The following is a 25,872-nucleotide window of genomic DNA, read 5'->3' as shown; positions in this document are numbered from 1 at the left end:
TTCAGGTGGGATCAGGCCAGAAATCTAAAGCATTAAGTTCGGATTCGTGCCAAGACATGCTTCTCACTTGCTGATTGTTCTTTTTTGATATAATCCACCCATCATTCTTCTTTGTTTTTCTTTCTTTGTAGAGAATCTGCGTGATGCATTCCGTCCTGCCTTTTTCGCTACTTACGCTCATCCACAAATATCCTCCTACAAATCAAACATGAAACTCCGGGTTTAATCCGGGCTCGATGCCTCAAATCCGATTCATTGGTTGGGCTGGTTTGAGTGTTATGACAGCAAGCCCGGGTTAGGTCAGGCTGGATTTTTTGGTCCTAATCTTGCCTCTCTAAATTACCAACAAAATTCTAAACAAAAAAACAGAGACAAAATAAAACCCCGGCCTGGTAGTGAAAATGCAAATGACTTGACCCCAGTGTGCTGTCCAAGCAGTCATTAAAAAGGCCTAGAACAGGGGTCGTTGAACTAAAATGTTGAGCCATATTGGACCAAAGTCAATAGCCTTATACAAGCCTTATAACGAATGCAATTTATGCTGTTTGATACCTAAGTAGGATGTGGGGCATATTGCCGAGAATGAGGCAAAACGTGGCTTTGTTGTAGTATACCGCCGCAAGTTTAACTTCATAACATTGTTAAATAAATTGAATTATGTTTTATTGCTTTGAAGAAATGCAATAAAGAATTCCAATTATTTATGTCATTTTCGTTTTTACGATTCGAAAAAAACGACAAAAAATGGAACATGCATAACGTACCCCTTATCAAACAAAAAGAGTCGTACAAAAAATATAAATATAAATAAAATAGCAAAAACTAACAGCTCTTGACAGGGTGAAGCTTGGGCTGCACAGCTCTTTGAACATGGGGAAATGGAGAAAGAGAGAGAGATGAAAACAAGTGGAGGAGAGCAGTCCTGTAGTTTAGCATTGCAGATCCCGAGGCAGGAGTTGAAGCCTGAAAGCCACGACTTCATCTTACAACACAAGCTGAGTATGAGGCAACAACCTGTGTCCCGTGTTTTTAGATAGATAGATAGAAAGATAGATAGATAGATAGATAGATAGATAGATAGATAGACAGACAGACAGACAGACAGACAGACAGACAGACAGACAGACAGACAGACAGACAGACAGACAGACAGATAGATAGATAGATAGATAGATAGATAGATAGATAGATAGATAGATAGATAGATAGATAGATAGATAGATAGATAGATAGATAGATAGATAGATAGATAGATAGATAGATAGATAGATAGATAGATAGATAGATAGATAGATAGATAGATAGATAGATAGATAGATAGATAGATAGATAGATAGATAGATAGATAGATAGATAGATAGATAGATAGATACTTTATTCATCCCCGTAGGGAAATTTACACTACTTTACAACCCGATACCAGTGAGGGAGCAACACAAAACAAATATTTCCCTTCCCCATCTTTTTCAAATCGTAATTCTCTTTGTAAAAGTGCAAGGGCGTCACTCAGCAGTACAAAAGAGCTGCATGCGGCTCCTGAACCGCGGGTTCCTACTAGGGTAATTGGGGACATGTGTGTGGAGATCGGGCTCAGGTGTGTTTTTCTCCCTGGATGGCACCCTATGGGGGAAGTTTGCATGCCGGATCCTAACACATAAATTGAACCAGCAAACAAATTGATATAGAATCATGATTTCCCAACTGATTAAAGAATAGGATTAGTGTTTCAGGCCTGCATTAGTCTGTAAATTTTGGGTGTCCGCTCTTGAGTATCAACAAGTGGATTAGTCAGCTAACAGCTCTGATTTCAAGGTGATAAAATAGAGATCCAGGACCAGCTTGGTTCAATACATCAAATGACTTGCATGTGCCCCAACTAATCGAACCGAAAGTAAAGATTTTCCTTTCTGGTAACGAGCTCTCATTCATCACGAGTGACGGAACTTTTTTTTTTTTTTTTTTTGCATGGGTTATGCCGCAGCATCGTTGGTCACACAGAGCCATACACGAAACTGTGCTGCAAAGGCTTCTGCATCGACATTCTCAAGAAGCTGTCGCGTAACATCAAATTCTCTTACGACCTCTACCTCGTCACCAATGGCAAGCACGGAAAGCTGGTGCGCGGCATCTGGAACGGCATGATCGGAGAGGTAAGTGTTTTTTTCTTTTCTTTTTTTTAAATCAATTAACAAGCAAAATGGCCCGGCAACTTAAGCACACAAACCCATGTTACCAATCTTTACAAAAGCATTATAAACCAGCTACCACATTGAAAGTATTGCCCCCCCAACAAATGTTTTATGTTTGTATACCACATTTCAGGTTTCAAACTTAAAGTCAAAAAACTGAAATATTCTCTAAGATTTAAGAATGTATGTGACAAAAGTGATCTCATCTCATCTCATTAGCTGCACCGCTTATCCTCAGTAGGGTCGCGGGGGTGCTGGAGCCCATCCCAGCAATCATCGGGCAGTGGGCAGGGGACACCCTGAACTGGTTGCCAGCCAATCGCAGGGCACACACGGACAGACAACTCGCTCGCTCATTCACTCCTAAGGACAATTTGGACCGGCCAATCCACCTGAAATGCATGTCTTTGGAATGTGGGAGGAAACCGGAGTGCCCGGAGGAAACCCACGCAAGCACGGGGAGAACATACAAACTCCGCACAGTAACTCCTGTAGCTGGATTTGAACCCACACAGGAGGTTCCCAAGACCTTGGAACTGTGCCGCACACGCGCTAACCACTGCGCTGCCATGCTGCCCCAAAATCGTGATGTGGAACCAAATTATTTTAACAGGGGTGCTGGAGCAGGTCCCAGCCATCTTCAGGTAGTGGACAAGGGACACCCTGAACTGGTTGCCAGCCAGTCACAGGGCACACTGAGACATACAACTCACTTGCTCATTCACACCTAGGGACAATTTAGACCGGCCAATTAACCTGACATGCATGAACACGCACAGTCACGGGGAGAACGGAAGGCTGGCTTTTTATGAAGGCTGGCCTCCTTCAACATCTGCAAAAAGCTCCTGAAAATATTCTATGAGACAGTAGTGGCAAGCGCCCTCTTCTATGCGGCAGCGTGTTGGGGAGGCAGCGTCAAGAAGAAGGATGCCTCTCGTCTCAATAAACTGGCTAGGAAAGCGAGCTCTGTTGTGGGCAAAGAGCTGGACAGCCTAACAACAACAGCTGAGAGACAGGCACTGAAAAAGCTGAGGTCAATCATGGACAATCCATCGCATCCGCTTCACAGCATTATCTCCGGACAGAAGAGCAGTTTCAGTGACAGACTGCTGTCACTGTCTTGTACTACGGACAGACTGAAGAGATCTTTTCTTCCTCATGCCATGAGGCTCTTTAACTCCACCCGGCAGAGTAAAGGCCCACATTAAACCACACCACCTACATTGGATCTTACTGCATTATGTGTTCTGTGTAGCACTATTTAGTTAATCTATATAACATGCTAAAGTGGGCATTTGCACGTCACACTGGGTATTTGTATATTGTTTTCTTTTGGCTTTATCATTGTATTGTTCTCAGCTCAGGGATGCTGCTGGAAATGTGAATTTCCCTTAGGGGATGAATAAAGTATCTATCTATCTATCTATCTATCTATGGAATTCAACCCTGCACCATGGGGCTGCGTGCTAACCAAACATCCACCGTGACGCTCTATTTCATTTTTTCTTTTAAGTTCACAATGAAAACAAAGAAATAGGTGTTGCAAAAATATTGACCCCTGTTCTCTCAACTCAGTCAACTAATTTAAATGGTTCTCTGATGACTTCTGAATGATACAATGTCGGCCTTAGTTTAAATGCAGCTACTCTCTGATAGGCTCAGATTCCTGTAAAATAAGACACTGAACAACATACAGCATTATGAAGACCAAAGAACATACCAGGCAGGTCCAGGATAAAGTTGTGAAAAAGTTCAAAGCAGGAATGAGATACAAGAAGACTTTGCAACATTTACACTTTCCTGGAGCATTCTTCAAGCAATAATAACAAAATTGAGAGAGCATGAAATCGCTGCAAACTACGAGGACCTGGCTGTCCCTCTAAAATTTCGGCCCAAACAAGGACAAAACTATACTCAGAGATGCAACTAACTAGATCACATTGGATGACTTTCAGGCAACCACAGCTAAGGTATGAAAATCTGTGCATAAAACAACTATTATGCTAGGTTCGCAGTGCAAGGAAATCTGACTTTCTTTTTTTGCACGGATGTAACCAGTATCTATCTGATCCATCAAAGTCCGTCTGAATGTCACATAATAGCTTTTTTCACACCAGACCCAGGCCACTTCACATTTGGTCCTAAATCCGATACATATCCGATCTTTTGGAATCTAACTTATGTCTTAAAGGTCAAGGCGCATTGATGCGACCTGCACGTCATCGATAGGTGGGAGAGGTCACTATACTGCCTTCAACCATGCGGGATAAAGCAGAAAAATAAAAAACCGCTGTGGACGAAAACAGGAAGTGTCATTAAATTACACATTTATGAATGATAAACACTTGTTTATATTGTAACATCGCATCGCAGATTCACAACATGTCGCCCGAGTTCATTCTTAAAGCAATAATATCCTCTAGTGGTAGTTAACAATATTTACTTTCAAATCCCACCGCATAGGCAGCATTCAAAATGGAAAAGCGAGGTTTGGATTTAATTGATATTTGGTGGGACAACGCTCCGCAGTCAACATCCATGAATACTTCCGCAAACAGGAGTGCATTACGTGTGACGTCACTTTTCCTTTAGTGCATTTGCAGAACACTTGTGGTGTTCACAAGGGAAGATCAGGTCCAAACAAGTTGGAAATGTGAAAAATCTCACCAAAACATCTATTTCACCCAAAAATCTGCAGTGAGAACCTAGCAGTAGGTGTACTCTGCATAAATCTGCCCGTCGTGGAAGTGTGAAAAGAAGAAAGAAGAAAGAATACTATAAAAAGCCATGTTTGGTGTTGCAAGAAGGGAGAAACAAAAAACGTGGAACAAGGTGCTCTGGTCAGATGAGATCAAAATTAGAACTTTTTAGGCTGAATAAAAAGCTTTATGTTTCATGAAGAGTAACACTACAAATAATCCTGAAAACACTATCCCCTCTGTCAAACATCGTGCTGAAACCATCATGCTCTAGGATTGGGGCTGTTTTTGGTTTTATAGCAGGGACTCGGAAGATTCTTAGGGTTGATGGGAAGATGGATGGATGGAGCCATATTCAGGACGATTTTGGCAGAAAATCCGTTGGAGTCTGCAAGGTACCTGAGAATGAGGCGCAGGTTCACCTTCCAACAAGACTACGATCCTTAATCATACAGCAAAATCTACAAAATGGTACAAAAGAAACAATGTAAAGGTGTTATAATGGCCATGCCAAATTCCAGACCACCATCCTATGGAGCAATTGTGGAAAGATCTGAAAATTTGGTTTCTTCCCACAATTGTGTTTCACATGTTGTTGAATCTTAGAAAATATGTCTTATTTTATCCATAAATTTAAAACCTGAAATATACCAATTTGTCAAAATGTTCTTGTGTGACCAAGGCTCTCTTTTGAGTTTTTTTTTTAATGCTACAAACAATTATTTGAAAAAGAGAACATTTTCCCCAGAGAAAATTGTTCATATTAATGTATTTTCAATGTAGCATGTGATCAGCGATTCGTTTTCTACTTTCAATGGGGAACATTTGCCCGGCAGATACTTTATGTAACCGAGACAAAAGACCTTATGCTACATTATGAAAAACCTTGACATGGATTAGGGATTAAATGCTTTACTATGCGAAGGTTAAAAGGTGAACTGGACATACATCAAAGTGACTGTCAGGGTCCCTGCGGGTCTACGTTATGGAATGACCTAATCCATGTCCAAAGAAAAATCTTTTTTCCACCCCCACAGGTGTTTTATAAGCGTGCTGATATGGCCATCGGCTCACTGACCATCAATGAAGAACGCTCAGAGATTATCGACTTCTCGGTGCCGTTCGTGGAGACGGGCATCAGCGTCATGGTGGCCAGGAGTAATGGCACCGTCTCGCCATCTGCCTTTTTAGGTCAGGAAAAAAAGGCTTTTACCTTCCTCCGTGGCTTGAAGGATTTTTTTACACCATTTTATTTTATAAATTTAAGATATTCCTAAAAGTGGGGTGCGGCATTTGAAGTTCCCTTGAAAAGTTGAAAGTATAACATTTTCTGGATTAAGTGTGTGTTAACAATGCCCAAGTGAGTTCAAAAAGCCTATGTAATTTTTTCTTCCACCGCGCCTATCTGCTTTTATCTTACTTTTAGCAAAGCTGTTCAGGATGCGCAATACATTAAGTAGGAAGGAAGGGGGGTGACTTTATGCTCCTTATCGCAGTTTTTTGTTAGTGTAGCATAAAAATGATAAGGTAAGAAAAGGCCTGTTTGAAGTACAGTCCAAACGCCAACCCAAACCCCAAAAAGATGGAAAAAAAGAAGAGTTTATTGAAACGTGTCAAAGAAATGCACAGGCTGCAATGAAGAAAATGACGGCACTGTGTAGAATATTTCACAATTCCTTTAAGAATAATTTGCATTAATTAAACCATTCACAATTGTTTTTACCAGTACATTTATTTTGTTTACATGGATGGATGGGTGGACAGTACAATTGCAGTTGATATCTCCGTACTAATTCTGATCACACATTGTTGACAATACTTAGCATGAAAGTCATTAAATATTTACCTACATCTAGCTTGCTACGAGCTAATCCAAAAATTGCAGTCAAAAGCCAGCAATTGATGCAAATTTCAAGTCAAGTCATGTTTATCTGTATAGCCTTTAATCACAAGGAGACTTAAAGGCCTGCAAAGACCACAGATTATTGCAAACCAAATCACCCTTAACAATCATTTACATTTCGCCTAAAATCCCAATCCAAGACGTACCCAAAGTAAATTGAATGCTGTTCTTGAACTGTCAGGGGAATACGGACAGTTTTGGTCTTTTTTGAAAGGTAACATTCTGATTTTTGTCCCAAACTAAAATAATCACTGCAAGTTCTACAAACATTGAGTAATCTAGGTTGGATCACACAGAAATAGAAGGTTTTTTATTCTCGTATGATTTTTTTTTTAAATGCCTGCAAAACAGTGTAGCATGGGCTGATTAGCTCAAAAACAGAATAAGGGCTTACCTGGTCTCAGGTAAAATTTAATCACAATCTGAAAAAGTAAACATTGTATTTTACACATTTTTCTAAATGTATGTCAAAGCATTTCCTAAAGTGGCCATATGGAGACGACCTGTTTACAGCTTTAAAAGCTTTGCAATCGTGTATTTTACTTTGGCCAATTTTTAGACATCGTGAAAGAGTTGTAAATGTCTGACTCCTCTTTCAAGAAGTCAATCAGTGATATGCTAATGTTAATCACTGATATGAAAATCGTGCATAAAAATGGAGCCCGAGCTCCATTATGCACGTTTATTTTTGGCTCTAAATTTGAACACACATTGTAAATATGAATACATTTATTTTGGGGATTTTATTGGCTAACCAATGTGTCATTCATCATTTGAATCAGTCACTATTGGCAGAAGATTTATGAAGCCAAAGTAGGTCCTGTCTGTTTTCTCAATACAGGCATTCATAGGCTATGGGAGGCCAAGGACTGAGAAAAAAATCTTGCAATTGGTTAGGAGGGGTGTCGATGAAAGGTTTAGAGGCCAATGGTCTCATTGGAAATGATCTCACACGTTTGTTTACTTTTAAAAGGAAATCAAACAAATACAGAAAATAGACTGATCACAACAAGGAACATCACACTATGCAGACATGCTTTTAGGTGGATTTTTTCAATCTGTCAGCATCATTGTGGTTTTTGGAGTAATTACTATACACGCATAAATTACTAGACTTTCCTGAATCTAACAAGTATGCGGAGAATCATTCTATCAGCTGACTGCCATATTTATAGTTTTAGGGTTTGTTTCAGACTGATCGTGCTGTTTCTGTGATGAGTACATTTTGAAATGGTCAACATATCTTGAATCCCAAGAGATTGAGCTTTTCCATTGATATGTGGCACGGCATTGTCAGTGTCTAGTGAAGACATGTCTTTGTCTATCGATAGCCTGACAGCCCGGCAGAACTTCAAGGGGTAACATCTGTTTTTTTATTCCTTTAAAAGTACAAATAGTATTTGTACCTGTGTTTTTGTGGACAATTTTATGTGTATTTATTTTTAATCAAATACTGTATATGCAACATAATTATAAAGATATTGTATGTGTACTGCAGCAGTAAGCTTCTGCATCACATGTGTCAAACTCATGACCCGCGGGCAAAATGTGGCCGGCCACATAATTCTAAGTGGTATGCGAGACAATTTTGCCAGAAGCACAAGAGAAAAATGAGCTGCATCGTATCAAACATTCACTTGCAGTTTCAAACATGACTACTGGATGTCGCCAAAGGCAGGAGCCACTTGAAAAGCTCCCACTGTAGCTATATTTGCTGACTACCATTACTAAAGCAAAGAACATCGAGAAAACACATCTCAATGTTATTTTATTTAAAATAAAAGTAATGGGCACACTGTTTAAGGCAATACAAAAATATAGTACATAGGTGTATCTGCAGAAGTGTTAGCTCCTTGCTATACCGGTAATATGAAATATCTCAGCAACAGTCCCATATTCAGGTAAACATATTCATAAAAAAATATATAAATAGCAAGCAGAAACACTTGTAAATCATTAATATAAATCACTTTGCTGTCTGCATGAGTTTTCCTTTGTCAAATAAACTGTAAATTGTTGTTTTCCTTTTTTGTTTTGCTAATACACAGTTGATAAACACAACAGGAGATAAAATCTTAGTGAAATAAATAAATATTGTAGGAGAAAAAAAACATCAATAACCATGTTATAATCAAATCTTAAATCCCAGAATAATATTTAAATTGTGACCATCTGAAAAGACCCTCAGCCCAGCAGCTCAGGCACACTTTTTATGCCGTCTACAAGGCTAGTTCCATGAGAATGTTGAAATAAAATGGATTTAATACCCCTGTTCTACACTCAAACAGGATAGAAAAAAATGTTTTAAAAAATTGTATTAATGAAAACTACAGATTCTAAACTTTACTTTGAAAACATGTTGAAGTAATCCTTTGTTTATCACAAGGGCTTATGTTTGATGGGCAAAACCCGTGAAGTAGAAACCTTCATGTTTGTACACTATTATACGATTGAATACTCTATCACGTAGCACTGATACCAAACCCTTTCACAGGTTCAAATATCCATCTATCCATTATCTGCACCGCTTATCCTCACTAAGGGTGGGGGAGGTGCCGGAGCCCATCCCAGCTATCAGGCTTTTATTTGATTTATTTTTACAAATAACTACTGCATTATCGAATGATAGTAAGCAGGGAGACTGTTTATCAAAATGAAGTACCCGATACACAACGCAAATCCGTGAAGTAGCAGAGCAGTGAAAAGTAAAGCACGTAATAGGGAAGATTGTTGTACTCTAACTTTACTCTACTTCTAACTATCAAGTGTTACGTTTGTGTGTGTTTACAGAGCCGTACAGTCCCGCCGTGTGGGTGATGATGTTCGTCATGTGTCTCACTGTAGTCGCCATCACAGTGTTTGTCTTTGAATACTGCAGTCCGGTGGGCTACAACCGCAGCCTGGTGGCAGCCAAAGGTGAACTGTCCTTCTTCTTACAGAACACTCTCAAGCTCATTCTACTCCTCCTATAGTGTAGTGCAGTGTCAAGTTCAGTAATCAAGCTCACATAAGAAATCTATACATAAGGAATTGAGTTCAATCTTGGTCCAGAGTGGCCTCAAACCCTGGTTTTCGGAAATGTCAACTGAAGTACTACTTCATTGTCTGTATAACTCAGTATACTGTGATCCTTTTTTAAGAAATGCCTTTGCTTGAGCTTTTAATCTGTCACAAAAGAAAAGGACGTAACATCATTGCCACTGATTTTGTTTTTCATTAAAAAAAAGTCACTAGTGATGCCATGTGTATTTTATAATGTGTTCCTCAGGATTTCGGAACAAAACAGTTTTCCCCCAGTGATTTGAGATCTAGTAACAGAATTGCTGCATGTCGCTGACCTTCATTGCAGATGTCCAGCTCATCTCTAAAGATTCGAACAATGCTTCACACCAAAAACCAACGGCAGTCAGATGTTAAAAGTGCTGTATCTGAGTCAGATCAGGAGGATTCTCCTGCTACTGGTAACCATAGAAACCAGTACTACCTGTCTCACATAGGAGAATAAACAGCCTGCAGAGGGATAGGTGCCCCCAGGCTGTACTTGCCCAAGACATGCGGCAGGGAGTGGTATCCCGATGACCCTGGTGGTCAAGGGATCCATAAACCGTGACCGGTGAACAATAAACCCTGTCTGAACATTAACACTAGTGGATATTTGGATCGATCGGAATACTGATGTTATTAATACTAAGCAAGTACTTGGATCGGATTGAAATTATTGTACTGGGATTGATACTTCACTCCTACTCCAATAACCTTAAAGCACCGCTTCTCTATGAAGATAGCGCAGCCCTTCTCTCTCTCACCCAACGCTCTCAGCTACTTTCCAAGTTTATGCTTGAGTAGGTGAATGACAGGCACAGTTTTAGCACCTCACCATACCTGGCCTGCTGCTGTATCCTGCCTGCCAGGCAGAGGAGAGGGCCAAAACCTTACACCCACTCCTACTAGAATCTAAAAGTAAAAGGAGAAAATGGGAAGCCTAGAGCAGTCTGGCCTTTTTTCACAGATATGGACAATGCCAGGTGTAACTTGTGTGGTAATATAGTGGCTACTGTGGCAACACCACACATGTACACAAACCCATGAAAAAATCTCACCCTGCAGATGGCAACCAAAAATGTGAACATAGTTATGTAATGATCCTTCCCTCACACGATGCTTTGTCTGGCAAAAAGGTAACACAAGAAAAAGATTCCAGGACAAACTGGTTTTAGTGTTTTGGGGAAAATGTTTCAGTCTGACACACTATGAGGTAACTCCTGATACTTCAAATAAGTTGACTATCATAAATTCTGGCTTATTGATTAGTACTTTCAAGCACTGAAGAAATCATCCCCGCCCCCTCCCTCCTTAACACAGAGATTCTTGAACCAAGAATGTCCTTTGTTCTGTTTTAATTTGTATTTCCTTGCCATGTTTATCAAACCACATTGCATTATTTATTTGTATGTCTATATAATTGTTTGATTGATCAATCATTATTAATACCCAAGAACTGAAAAAATCATTTAAAGCTATGATACAATGATTGCTGTCTTTAGAATACCATGAGATTGTATGTTGGGAGACTGATTCTGGTCGATCGTCAGCCACGCCTTCTGGGCGATCCGGTCACCAGCAAATTAAAGCAATTCTCCCTACAATGAAAAAAAAATGATCTGATGGCGTTTTATTAGCTTGCTGATATTATCACTGATTCTATTGTTTGGGGTTCATTTGCGCACCAAATCATAATCCTTGTTCTCACTATCGCCCTCTGCCTTGGGGCAAGAGAATTGTGTGCCTCACTCTGCATCGACAGCGCTGAATGTGATATTGTTTTCCCATTTTAGCTGTGCCTCACCTCTCACCCCTAACTGTGTGTCACTGTTAACATTGTAGTTAAATTTGTGAAGTACCCTGAAAAAGTCTTGAGTTTCATTGTGTCTTTATATTGCATATTTAAACATTATAGACTGACTTAATTATCTCCTGTACTCTTTCATAATAATGATCAATCGTAAACATGTACTGGATACCTTTTTTTAACATTTGAAAAAAATAATTTCAAATTTCAAATGGATGTTTTAAAGAAGTAATCTTGAATGACCAAACATTCAGAGAAGGATGTGCCTTTCAAAATAAAGTGTTCTTAAAAGAGCACTGCAAAACATAAATTCTTAAATAATTTGCAGAAATGTTGACCGATTTAAGTGTATTTTGGATATGTTTACATCTTTTTTTAAAGATGAAATTGAAAAAAAAAATCAAAATAGACAAGGTAATGCAGCACAGCGGCGCAGTGGTCAGCGCTTGTGCGGCACAGTTCATGTCATGGGAACCTGTTGTGGGTTCAAATCCAGCTCCAGACTTCCTGTGCGGAATTTGTATGTTCTCCCCGTGCTTGCGTGGGTTTCCTCTCACGTTCCAAAAACATGCATTTCAGGTGAATTGGCCGGTCCAAATTGTCCATAGGTGTGAATGAGCGTATGAGTTGTCTGTCCCTGTGTGCCCTGCGATTGGCTGGCAACCAGTTCAGGGTGTCCCCTGCCCACTGCCCGGAGATGGCTGGGATGGGCTCCAGCCCCCCGCGACCCTAATGAGCATATGCGGGACGGCTGATGAGATGAGATGAGATGAGACAAGATAATATTACAGGTATCTATAAAATGGTCATTTTAACTTCCACGATTAGAAAGAAATACTTCAAGTAAACACACATCAGAAGACAATTTTGCTTGTTATAAATATAAACATGTTGAATTTACAAGAAAAAATAGATGAAATATCTTCAAATTACACACAAACATAATATATACTTGTAATTAACAAATTCATCCGGGTATTCTTTAGGTAGCTTCTTTTAAGTCACTTGCAACGATCTGAAATTGCTTGTTGTCCAAAAAAAAAAAATGTATATCACTTTTCACGTAATAATGCAACTCAAGGTACAGTGCAAAAACATTTGATAGAAAATGCAAACAGCCCCATTTGTTCCTATATAACAAAATCCCAGACAGTTATACACACACCTGCACACAAACAAGGCTTGTGTGAGAAAACACAGGCAGGGCATAGATTAGTCATGTGAAGAAAGGGACCTAAGGGTGGCTCATCCACACTGATAGAGATAACAGCAAACGACCGCAGGGAGTCAAAAGCCATGCTCCTATCAACCAGCCAATCACCCTCCCGGTGTAGAGCCGCCCACATGAGGAAAGACTGGGATTTAAGAAAAATACAGGCGAGAAAAATCAATACAAAACCTAAACATGGAAGACATGATGAAATAAAGAGTGAAATACAATTCAGCAAAAGGTGAAAAACAGAAAAACAGTGCCTTGTATCACTTGATAGTTTGAAGCTTGGTGGTTCCACTAGGGGTGAGCAGACGTATCCAAATATCAATATATTAATATTAAGTAAGTACTTGAATCGGATAGATACTTCTTTTCCTGAAATTGATACCTCACCCCTCCACCAATTTCCCCAAATCTCCACTTCGATATGTTGAAAGCTCAGCCCTTCTCTCTCTTACCCAGCGCCCTCAGCCAGTCAGTTTATGCTTTAGTGGGTGAGTGACAGGCACACTTTCAGCATTGTACAGTGGAGGGTATATTTGTAATTTTTGTCCCATTGCTGTTTTTTTTTTTTTAACTCTGTTCACTTTTGTTCTAAAACAGTTGTAAAAGAAACATTTCCTTTTTTGTTCTTTTATTGTTAACGTTTTGTGGTTATTTAATAAGAACTTAAAGATTTTTAGTGCCTAAAATCTTTGTGCTGTTTCAACCGTAAATATAAACTGACTCAATGAGGAGGGTTTAATTAATCATTGCATTTCCATATTAAAAGTGTTAGTATTGGACTGGCATCGATCGATACTACCATGTGGAGTTTTGGATCAGATCGATACTGAAATTCCCAGGATCGCCCACCCCGAGATTTCACTACACTTTCATGTACCATTTCTCAAGCTCATTGTCTCTCGTTTTTTTTTAACAGATCCCGGGGGTCCAACCTTCACCATTGGGAAATCCGTGTGGCTTCTCTGGGGAATTGTGTTCAACAATTCTGTGCCAATTGAGAACCCCAAAGGGACTACCAGCAAGATCATGGTACTCGTTTGGGCTTTCTTTGCCGTCATCTTCCTGGCGTCCTATACGGCCAACCTGGCTGCCTTCATGATCCAAGAGCAATACATCGACACTGTGTCTGGCCTGAGCGACAAGAAGGTAGTGGGCCTTCACATGATGGATCAAATGCTGTTAGGTCTCCAATTGGGGTTTCAAAACTGAAGTTAAACTTTTAAACTAAGGTTATATGTCTAGGTCCCTTTTTTGAAATGGGATTTGTGTTTAAACTTTTTGAGTTTTTGCTCTATCATTACAGTATTGAAAAAGCGTTACAAGACGTAATTAAGTTTTAAATGTAGGTTTTCAAACCACACTTAGAGTTTATAGTTTGCGTTTCAACTTTGATTCAGAGCCAATGTTTTGCTTTTGATTGGAGGTTTTAATTGTGATTGAACATTGGGATAACAATTTCAAAGCAAGTTCTGAACCCTCGGTTAGGACTTTTAGCCAGAGATCGAGCTTCAAAGAAGCATTCAACTCGTGATTGAGCAGAAATGGGGTTTAACAGCAGCATTTCAGAATAGCGATTTTAGCGACATTTTTGTGATTATCATATGAGACGTTTCAGGCACTGTTATGGTGTCAAAACATGGTGTTTCAAATTTTACTAGATTCATGGTTATTTTAAATCATGCTAAAACCAGGTTTCATGTTTAAAGTCAATATAAGGGATTCAACCAGACATTTGGGTTTTTAAAGTAGAAAAATATATGCCGATGTAATATTCCAAAACAGATATTGTCTTTTATATGTTAAAACGCTGAGTTAGCAAGTCATGGTAGAGTCTGAGTTTCAAGGTAGAGATTCAAATCGGTGTTTGGCTTTTGCAGTTTAGGCAATGCTGTGTATTTCAAGTAACTTGCAATTTCAAGAGAAATGCTTTTCACCCTTGCTTTCGGAATTTTCCATTATTTTGCTCCTGCTACACATTGTATTGTTGCTAGAGAGTAAGAACAGAAGGAAGTGAAAAGACAAAAAAATATCAAACAGTAAAATATGTATCATGCTTCCAACCATGTGATCATTTCTGAATAGTCCAAAAATATTTAGGGGATAGGTTTCCTATAAGCCTTTAGCTCCAAAGGACATCGGGGCTATCCTTGTAGGTGATTAGTTATTTCTGAGGTTTGTTACAATGTGCTTAAAACGAAAAAGAAAAAAGAAAAATACTATATGTACTGTAGATAGATAGATAGATCGATAGATAGATAGGTCTGAATTCTGTGTTTTATGCACATTTATCAGTCACAAAAGTTTTAGATCGTCAAACCAATTGTAATATAATCCAGAGAAACCCCAAGGAAATACAAAATGCTGTTTTAAAATGTTGCTTCTATTTATTAAAAAAATCAAAACCTATCTGGTCTTATGTGAAAAAGTAATTGCAGTGATTGCCCTGTGAACCAAATAACGAGCTGAGCTACCTTTGGCAGCTATAACATATATTAAGCATTTACAATGACTGGTACTGAGTCTTTCACAATGCTGTGGAGGAATTTTGTCCCAGTCTTATTTGTAAAATTGTTTCAAATCTTCCATGTTACAGGGTTATCTCGCATAAACTGCCCGCTTTAGCTCACACCACAGCATCTCAATTGGACTTAAACCGGGACTTGGACTTGGCTTGGCTCAGAACCTTAATTTTGTTTTGTTTTTTAAGTTCTGAGGTCAAAAGCCATGCCCAAACTTTCCCAGTAATGGTCGACGAACTGAGATTACTCTAAGAGTGCGACGTTGTTTCTGTCAAATGCGGTGCCATTTTACACCAGTAGCCTCCTGAACACCTTCCAAAAAGTTCAATCTTTGACTCGTTAGTCCGCAGAATGTTTCTCCAAAAGTACTTAGGGTAATTAAGATGTTTTTTTAGCAAATGTGAGAGGACTTTTTGTGTTATTTTGTGTCAGCAGTGGTCCAAAATTCCTCCACAAATTGTTATACTGTAGACTCATTACCAAAAGTTGTAAACGTTTGATTTCGGTTATCGCTGCCAAAGGTGGCTCAACTCGCTATTGGGTTCAGGGGGCAATTACTTTTTCACATAGGGCCAGGTAGGTTTGGATTTTTGGTGGCCTTAAAAAATGAAATCCCCATTTCAAAACCGCATTTTGTATTTCCTTGGGTTGTCTCTGCGTGATATTAGAATTGGTTTGATGATCTGAAACCTTTGTGTGTATAAAATATGCAAAAAAAAACAAAGAACTCAGGGAGGGGGCATTTACTTTTTCTCAGCACTGTAGGAGTTTCACAGAATCAGTGATAGTTTTGAACAAGAGTTACAATGGTTAAAAAAAATCAAAATTGTTGTTTTTAATACAATTTTGAAATTTTCAAGCAACAAAAAGTAGTTAAGCTTATGATTTGGGTTGTTAACTTTTAATGTAGGGTTAGGAATTCTTTATTCGTTAATTTTCGAACCGCTTTTCCTCATGAGGGTAATGGGGGTGCTGGAATCCATCTCAGTTAATTTCAGGTGGTAAACCCTTGACTGGTTGCCGGCCAATCACAGGGCAAGAATTTTGAATCCTCAAATTAAATCAAACTATGGTTTGATGCTTGCTTTGCCTTAGTAAAGTAATACAAAAAATAATTCATTAAAATCAGGTGTTTGCTAAACGTCGCTGCCCCTTTTTTAAAAATGTCTAAAGCTCTTGATTGAAAAGATGGTGTTGATGATTGTTTCATATAGCGGTTGATCCTGACCCCAAGAAAATTTTACTGGGGAGTTGAGGCTGTTCCTTATAAATCCACCAACAAAGTGAAAGAGGCCATCGCCGGCCACACATTAGTATTCTAATGAAGTTGTTGTGAACGTTAGCAAACCGTCTGTCCATAGGCAGAGAAAGCCGAGCCAATGTTGGTCCAGCTGTGCCACTCTTTCCCTTGCTGTGTATCCTCCTCACCCCCGCCGCTTGTGCAGGTGTGATGTATGCAAATGTGACCTTGTACATCACAGACCAGCACAGGCGAGATGACTACTGGTTCCCTGAGGAGCAACATCACTGACGCAATTGCTAAGAAATATGTGAAGACTTCTCATTGTCCTTACATTTTTGGCAGGCAGAACTCCTCAAGGGATGAAGAACACACATTTTTCCCATTATATCAATGAAAAAAATGCTATGTTAGTTTTTATCAGTTGTAAAGGGTCACATGAGTAAAGCCCCCGAAATAAGAATGCATTTGATTTATTTAGCACCTTGTTGCACTTTCAAAGAAACTTCATGGAGGATTGTTATTAATAATGAATTATCATTCATTTATTCAAATAAGCTACTCATTTATTCACAGCTGACTGGCTCCCAGTTCAGGCCTATGGCTACTCAAAATATAAATGAACAGACACAACTTTCATGCACCAGCTTGACAGTGACACTGGAGGCAAATTGTGTTAAGTGTCATGGCCAAGGGCACGACTCATGAACACTAGAGAGCTGAAATTGAACATGTGTCATTCAGGTTAATGAATAATCTACTATACCACTGAGCCACAGTATCTGACATACATTGACTTGAAGCCCTTGACCAAGTTGGAGCATTGTCCTTTACAAAGTAGTTTTGATTTAAAACTTGGTTAGAATGACACACTCATTTTAAGTCACACACACGTGTGTAACCTGCAGGCAGACGTTGGTTTCGTTCTTATTACACAGTCTGATTGTGTCTTGGATTTGAAACCCTTAAGTCCAACAACAACTCACATTTGAAACTATGACACATTTTTCTACAATTTTTTTTCAATTCAAATTTGTATATATATATATATATATATATATATATATATATATATATATATATATATATACTGCGATTGGCTGGCAACCAGTTCAGGGTGTCCACTGCCCAGAGATGGTTGGGATGGGCTCCAGCCCCCCGCGACCCTAATGAGGATAAGCGGTACAGCTGATGAGATTAGATGATATATATATATATATATATATATATATATATATATATATATATATATATATATATATATATATATATATATATATATATATATATATATACCGGAGCCATATTCCCCCTAGTGGGAGGTGGCTAGAGTCAAGAACACATTCCAATTCAAATTTTAAAAAACACAAATGTTGATTGAAATTTATTCAGTCACTGAAATATGGTCTATAACCCCAATTCAAGACCTTATAAAACTTTTATTTTTAATACTAGCCCTAGTGTTAAAATTAGTCTGAAACCCTGACCCTTGCTCGAAACTCACAGTTTAATGACAGTTAAAGTCAAATTATTTTCAAACCTAATGTCTAACCAACCCTTGTTTGAGTGACTAAAACCAGACTTTAAACTAAAACTTAAAGTCTTTGACTCTCATGTCATCTGTTTTCCAGTTTCAAAAGCCTCAGGAGCAGTACCCTCCGTTCCGCTTCGGTACGGTACCTAACGGCAGCACGGAGCGCAACATCCGCAGCAACTACCCTGAGATGCACTCGCACATGGTCAAGTACAACCAGAAGGGGGTGGAGGATGCCCTCAACAGCCTCAAAACCGGGTAGGTGTCTGTCTGTAAGACATCTGCCAAAGCCAAATGCCACAACCAACTTTGCATCCTTTTGCGTACATCGCCGCCAGGAAGCTTGACGCATTCATCTATGATGCCGCCGTTCTCAACTACATGGCTGGAAAAGATGAGGGCTGTAAACTGGTGACCATCGGTAGCGGCAAAGTTTTTGCTACCACGGGGTACGGCATTGCCTTGCAGAAGGAATCCCGTTGGAAAAGGCCCATTGACCTCGCCTTGCTGCAGTTCTTGGCTGACGGTAACATTTTGACTGCAGTCTCAATTAAACAAAAATTGTGAATGTGAAGACATGTGAAGCATGATCGCCTAAGAACTTTTGGACCGGGAAAAAAGGACACAGCTATTGGTACTGTGACAGTGAGCCTTGTTCCTCAAAAGCCATACAACTGTACCCCTCTTCCAACACACCTGATTTGGTAAAACAGAAAATGATCAGACTCCTACAAAGTTAGCAGCGATGTTATGGTAGCTAAACATTTAAAAAATGGGTGGACTGTGGCTCTCGAAGACTTCCAAAGCTCTTGATTACCTAACCCTGCACTACCAGCTACATTGGTGCACTTCTCAGTGACTTACTAATGTATAATTGTGTTGATCCTTTTTGCAAAATGTTCACTGGTTGGCTGAGAGGCAGTTTTTCCAGTGTGACCTTGGTCCCCTCGGTTTTTATTGCCAAAATATTGCATTGTGGGTGATTCTCTGTTTGTAACAATATTTCATATCTGCATCTTTTTCTTACTCTGGTTTTTCTCTAAAATCTGCAATAAAAATATCTATGAATTTACAAAAAAGAAAGATAAAATACAAAACAATTGTAACCTTTTTGTGCTCAACTAATTTAAAGTCAACAACACAGAATCCCCCACATAAATGCCAATTGACCAAAAATAAGAGAAAATAAGATAGATAGATAGATAGATAGATAGATAGATAGATAGATAGATAGATAGATAGATAGATAGATAGATAGATAGATAGATAGATAGATAGATAGATAGATAGATAGATAGATAGATAGATAGATAGATAGATAGATAGATAGATAGATAGATAGATAGATAGATAGATAGATAGATAGATAGATAGATAGATAGATAGATAGATAGATAGATAGATAGATAGATAGATAATCATTATATTTTTTTAATCATGAGACCAAAATGTTGCTGTAACAAATAATCACCCTCTAATGAGTGAGCTGTGGATTAATTTTCTTGTTTATCAAAAGACTGTTGGGTCACCTTCCCTGTCACGAAACCGGACCAGGGAGGCAGGAAGGGTGAACTCAATTGCGTAACGATCAGTTACTTTTATTTTGAAAATAAAAGTTGTCCAACACGCAGGGACAAAAACAGGCTTACAGGCAATCAGAAACTTAGACTAGGAAATACTCACAAACAGGCTTAAAGTTACTAACTCAGACAAATGGGCATGACAGGTCTTCCTCGAGTCAAACAAAACAGAACAGAGCAATGCAGAACAATGCAATGAACCAGCAACCGGCAGTCCCCAAACCAGCCCTTAAGAATCCCAAATGTAATTAGGACAATCTGTGTCAGCCGGTGTCAAGGGGCGGGACCAGCTGGTTGTCATGGCAACCATGCAGGACATAACATTTCCATAGTAACCTTTTTGAGGGTCTTCAAAACATGTTTTGATATTTTTGGACAAAAATAAAATTGTGACTCCAACTAACTGAGAAAAATTCACCAAACTGGGTTCTATCTGCCAGGCGACACTCAGAAGCTTCAAACAGTGTGGTTGACGGGCATCTGCCGCAACGAGAAGAAGGAGGTGATGAGCAGCAAGCTAGATATTGACAACATGGCAGGTGTCTTCTACATGCTTCTGGTGGCGATGGGCCTCAGCCTGCTGGTGTTCGCCTGGGAGCATCTGCTCTACTGGAAGTTGCGTCACTCTGTCCGAAAGTCTGAACGCCTCGACTTTCTCTTGGCCATCAGCAGGGTAAATTTTATGCATCATTTCTATTTTGAGAGAAAGGATGTTTTTAGGAGTTGGCAAGTCTCATACATTTCAACACCAAATTGCTTTTCATGCTGCTGAAACAATGGTGATTACAGGTTTTATTTCATGGCAGAGCTTGAGCATCACAACTAGGCGAGTGTCTTCTACTTGCAAAGGGAAAGCCTAGTGAATACCAAGCAAATGTCCAATTAAGACAATACAGATATTTTCACTGCTGAGCAACACTTCATAACCATATCAAACTAATGCTAATAAACACCCTATACTGCTTACATAAGCGGACTACAGATTCCTTTCTTGCGGTCAAATTTAAAGTACAGAGATTCAAAAAATATATCATCTTACAGACAATAGAAATGAGTGGGTTCAAACAAACCAATTGAGAAAAAACATCTCATGTCATTGTGATGTCCCGCAACATCAGTTGAACATCATAAACATACATCAGCTCGCTAGATTTGTTCACAGATAATTACAATCGATCCTATGTACTAATGATTGATTTGTTTTTTAATTTCTCTCTTTGGATAGAAAGACGCTCTGTTAAAATGAATCAAAAAGGAATATGTGATTTGTAAACCATCCCAGTGACAAACAAGCCACAGAAAAGGCAAAATAAAAAGAAGTAAACCAGATGAAAGCATTAAAAGAACTCAAACAACTGAAATATTGAGGGCGCTTGTGATCTGGCAGCACCTGCATTTAAATTACTCTATTAAGAAGCCTATGCTTGTGTGTGCGCAAGTGCTAGCTTATGGAGGTAGCGAGAAACTCCTATAAGGAAATGCAACCATCAGCAGTTGATACCATACCATCGTTTTTTTGTCACTTTCATTCAATGAATCAATATTTTTGTATTATGCTGATGATTCAATTAGACTATATTACCATCACAACATCGACAACTAAAAACTTAATTTGTAAGACTCTAGCTGCATATATTACCTTTTACAAGAGTAATTAAAGTATGGTAAAAATGGAATGGGAAAGAAAAGACCAGAAGACAGGATTGGGCATGACAAGATTTGATAGCAAAGAGGTAATACTAGATTGCTATGCATGGGAAATAGAAAAAAAGTCAGGCTTGATACATTAAAAAGCACTGGAGGACAAGACAGGATTTGCAGAGTCAATATTGCCAACTGTAATTGTTGAGAGCAGGAAAAGTGCGGGTAAAACACTAGTATACAGAAGTGGAGAATATGACTAGATAAAAATGTCCATTTAATATGTTTAAATCCTCTCCAATTGTATTACAGTCCTTTCCTATTTTACTCCTTCCACTCCATTGCTGGTCTATCCTAAATCTGCCCTTTGCAGTTCTGTTCTGTTAATTACCAGAGATCTACTGGTTGGCACTTAATTTAATTATCCTGCACAGTGCAGTCATTCCAGTACTGTCCCAGTCCTAGACTTGGTCCATCCCAATATTTTCCTTTATCATCAAGTCCTGCTAGACTTGTCTATCCCATCAAGTCCGGTATGATTAGACTCTGTGTCCGAATCCTGTCCATGTCATATCAAGTCAAGTCACATTTATTTATACAGCCCTTAATCACAAAAATGTCTCAAAGGACTGCACAGGATTACAATCACACCATCACCTGATCTCAAACCAACATGCGGGCAAGGAAAAACTCAAAGCCTCAGCGTGAGGAAAAAATAAACCTTGAGAAGGGGCCTCACAAGATCTAATCCCCCCTCCAGGATGACCAGGGTGAAATAGATTTAGCATTACAGTACACAAACATAGTTAACACTAGGTAACATGTTGAAATGTGTCCTGAGAGTGCATGACAGCAACAACGCCCTTAGCCTGTAAACTAGTCCAGAAAGTCCATAGCAGCAACGGCGGCAACGACGCAGCTTCCCATCTCTGCCAGCTGGTCAATGCAGGCATTGTATGCTTCAGGTCAGACGCTGGTCCGCTGACTCATCTCAAATCGTCCTTCTTCCTCGTATCACCATATCCATATCATCCAATAATCTGTTCAACTGAATCTATTCCACAGTATAGACCTGCACACAGTTGATTTGTTTTGTTGTTTTTCTCAGTCTCCAATGTGTCATCAAATCTTTTTTGTATTTGTGTGTGTATGTGTGTGTGTGTGTACAGGGTATCTACAGCTGCTTCAACGGTGTGGAGCAAACCGATCGCAACGGCAGCATCCAGAACCCTGACGTCACCACCAATTACTCACAGGCCAATATGCTAAAGATGCTAAGGACAGCAAAGGACATGGTGTCCTCAGCCCGTGTGGAGAACTCCCTGGACAGTGCCACCAAGACCCTGGAGAGCTGGAGTCGGCGGGGGGCTGCTGACAACACCCGGGCCAGCCTCCCGCCTCGTGGAGCCAGCACCTTGGACGTGACCCATTGCCGCCTCCCTTACATCGCCAGCATCACAGACAATCACTCACCCTACCCGGTGAGGAGCCGCACTCCCACATTCCCTGTCCACTACGCTGATGCTACAACCCAGCCACTTTTGGAAAAACCACGGGTAGTCACTCGACCCATGCCACTACGCTACACACTTCCCACTCGCAACAACCTATTAGAAAGGACACTGCCCATCTCCAGCCTCAGCAGCCCCCACCTTGCCATGCCTGATGTGTCACCCACCACCAGCACCCAGCCCCATCATGCTGGACGGCTCTATGTGGAGAATCCTGTGCAGCACACAGCGTCCCCATTTATCACATATCGAGAATTCCAAGCTCCGAACAACTACATTGAACATAAACCGCCCCTGAGGAGGAAGCTGAGTTACCCACCTGACTGCGGAGGTCGCAGGAGGCGCAGCTATGTTTTGGAAGCCCCTGACCTGCGACAAAAAGCTGATTATGATGAGCCGCGATCCCGCTTGGCTGAACTAAGAGCCAATAAACTAATAAAAAACCACACCTCGGATGGTACTCTTGGACATTACCCTTGTGTCACCCCAGGACATTACCAAAGCGCCCCGGCCAGCTGCAACTCATGCATGAAGTCGTTTCTTGAGCCAGAGATGGATGACGTGCCCCTGCTGGGCAAAGATAAACTGAACCGCAGGGCTTCTTTCCTCAAAGCAACCTGGGGTAACGAGCGCATCCGGCAGGTGGATGAGACCAAGCCATCGACGTCCACATCGGCCCACGCGGACATGCCTGACCTGTTTCCGCGGGTGGTAGTGCCAGCCAATGTCAAGTCCCACAAGTGTTATGGCAGTCTGGGTCACAACCTGTCCTGCTACCCACTAGCTGCTGAGCCAGCCTACCTGGACCCGGCCCACATGGGTTCTTACCCATACAAGCAAAAACTCAATTGCACTGACCCTACTAGGCTGCCCTCATACCGGGAGGCCATCCTGCAGAATCCCGCCGCTCTGCGTCGTTCCTCGTCCACTTTGGTGCACAGACACTACTCCACCTACCTGAACTCCTACTCGGACGTGCCGGTCTATGTCGCACCGTCGACCCAGTTCTACAACAGCTCGAAAAATGTGTGCCACCTATTCCCGTGTGCTACCCACTGCCCGGAACACATCGCCGCCCGGCCTTTAGCATACCAGAACAGCATGTTTGAGGCTGACCGGGATGAGACCTTTTCTGCGGGCAGGGAACGTCGCCAGGTGTTAGTGGCGCGCCGGGTGAACAGTCCGTTTGTGCCAAAACAATGGGGAAGGGTCTCCAGCCTGGAGTCAGAGGTGTGAAGAAGCAAAAAAAAAAACTGAATAAATATGTTAAAGTGACCACCACCAGTGTATTCTGAGAGGTAACCTTTCAGCTCGCAGTGCAATAAAACACAAGACAGTGACTTATGACTGGGACGAACCAGGAACAAACTCTTTGAAAGCATTTACCAAGTTAACCTCTCTGTCATTTAGTCATACACTGGTACCTTGATTTACAAGTGATATATCGCTCACATATTTTTTTTTAAATTACGAGCAGTTCCTAATCTGATTTGGTCCTTTCTGGTCTGGTACTTTTTATCTACCAGGGAGTGATTCAAAATGATAATGATTTCTATGGTCCACCTTTCAGGTTCTATTAGTTGCCTAGTCAGTAAAGGAGTTAGAGCAGCATCAGGGGTAGCAACGGAATCGTGAAAATATACTCTGTAGATTAATGCCTTGCCACACAATTTATACAAAGTAGGGGTCTCATATTGAGCCTTATTGAAACACGTTGAATAGAAAAAAAAGAAGTGTCAAACACCAATACGTCTGATGTTTTCTGGGCTATGTTGCTTACCTTAGTTGCTAAGTCAGCTGGACTGAGACACAATTAGCATAAATATCACACTTGTGTTCTTTAGGGACAGGAGTTTAATTTTGACAGACATTCTACTGAGACAGCTGGAACAGAAAACATTGTTAAAAAGTAGAATAGTAGACAATTAATTAATGTTCAGTAAAAATCTTAATGCTAAGCTTAACCAACAACAGCATTGATATGTGCTATGCTAAGCAATGGGTGAAGCTTAAAGAACCAGTGTAATAAACAATTAAATTGCTGTACTTTTACCACTTTTATTAGAACAGAGACCTGATTTTTAATTTTGAAAAATCACTACGTCAGAAACACCTCAAACCACTGATTGTAAAACTGCTATGCAAACAGAAAACTTTTCTCAAGCCTTATTTATATGTTGTTGTTTTGTATTTCTGTGCAATCTGATAACACATGACCAGGGGTGGGGGAATACAGCATTAAGTAACATCCCTTAAAAGCATCCTCAGTAGAGAAAATTGCTTTTTTCACATTTTTGATACACTACAGTACTGTTTTTGTTCGTTTTCCACTGAATAAAAGAGCATATGTTTAATGAGCCAGAACCAATTCAGCACAATTCAGTTTAATTACAATGAACTTGAGTTGTGAGTAAAATTGGATTTTTAAGTCAAGGTACCACTGTACATATATAAGTGTGTAACTATAAATATATCTATATAAACTAACATTTGTTTTACTTTTCTAAAACGATTGCAAGTTCTTTTTTTTTTTTTGCCATCAGTATTATAGTAACAGATTATAAGCTCACATGGAGAACGTATATTAAAACATATAATGTGTATTTCCAATGTTACACTACCCTTTAATAAACAACAAGGTAATTGCTCTGCCTCCCTTTCCACATCAGTACACAAAAGGAGATATTGTTTCTTTTTTACAACAGTGAAATGTGCAAAATGTGCTGGAAACTATTTATTGATGTAATACAGGCTACAAATGATCCAAAGTTTTGTCAAATCTGTTGCTTTGATTGTTTTTTAATGAGTTCATGTCAAGCTATCTGGCTTGAATCCAAAACATACAAAATATGATATAGGGCTATGTTAGACATGGTTGAGTTCAGCACATGTCTTTATTTTCAGTGTTTATTCGACTTCAACTTTGGTGGTGTGGTTCTCGCTATCAAGGTTTTTTCGTATATTTTCAATATTTTTTTCCACATCCCA

The 25,872-nt window shown here is 39.8% G+C and overlaps 1 protein-coding gene across 1 annotated transcript in view; it reads left to right on the top strand.

Moving 5' to 3' along the window:
• Positions 1-25,652, top strand: part of grin2ca (glutamate receptor, ionotropic, N-methyl D-aspartate 2Ca) — a 109,446-nt gene extending 83,794 nt beyond the window's left edge. The window contains exons 6-13 of the mRNA XM_088340465.1: positions 1,982-2,150; positions 5,926-6,079; positions 9,582-9,707; positions 13,776-14,005; positions 18,250-18,410; positions 18,491-18,678; positions 20,173-20,405; positions 22,543-25,652. Coding sequence (XP_088196591.1) covers positions 1,982-2,150; positions 5,926-6,079; positions 9,582-9,707; positions 13,776-14,005; positions 18,250-18,410; positions 18,491-18,678; positions 20,173-20,405; positions 22,543-24,120 — 2,839 coding nt within the window. The 3' untranslated portion in view covers positions 24,121-25,652. The remainder of the gene's footprint in view (positions 1-1,981; positions 2,151-5,925; positions 6,080-9,581; positions 9,708-13,775; positions 14,006-18,249; positions 18,411-18,490; positions 18,679-20,172; positions 20,406-22,542) is intronic.
• The last annotated feature ends 220 nt before the right edge of the window (positions 25,653-25,872 follow it).

The sequence above is a fragment of the Urocampus carinirostris genome, chromosome 1, assembly GCF_059441175.1.
Source record: "Urocampus carinirostris isolate Australia breed hairy pipefish chromosome 1, RoL_Ucar_1.0, whole genome shotgun sequence".
Lineage (NCBI taxonomy): Eukaryota > Metazoa > Chordata > Actinopteri > Syngnathiformes > Syngnathidae > Urocampus > Urocampus carinirostris.
This window is presented reverse-complemented; position numbering and strand designations above follow the sequence as displayed.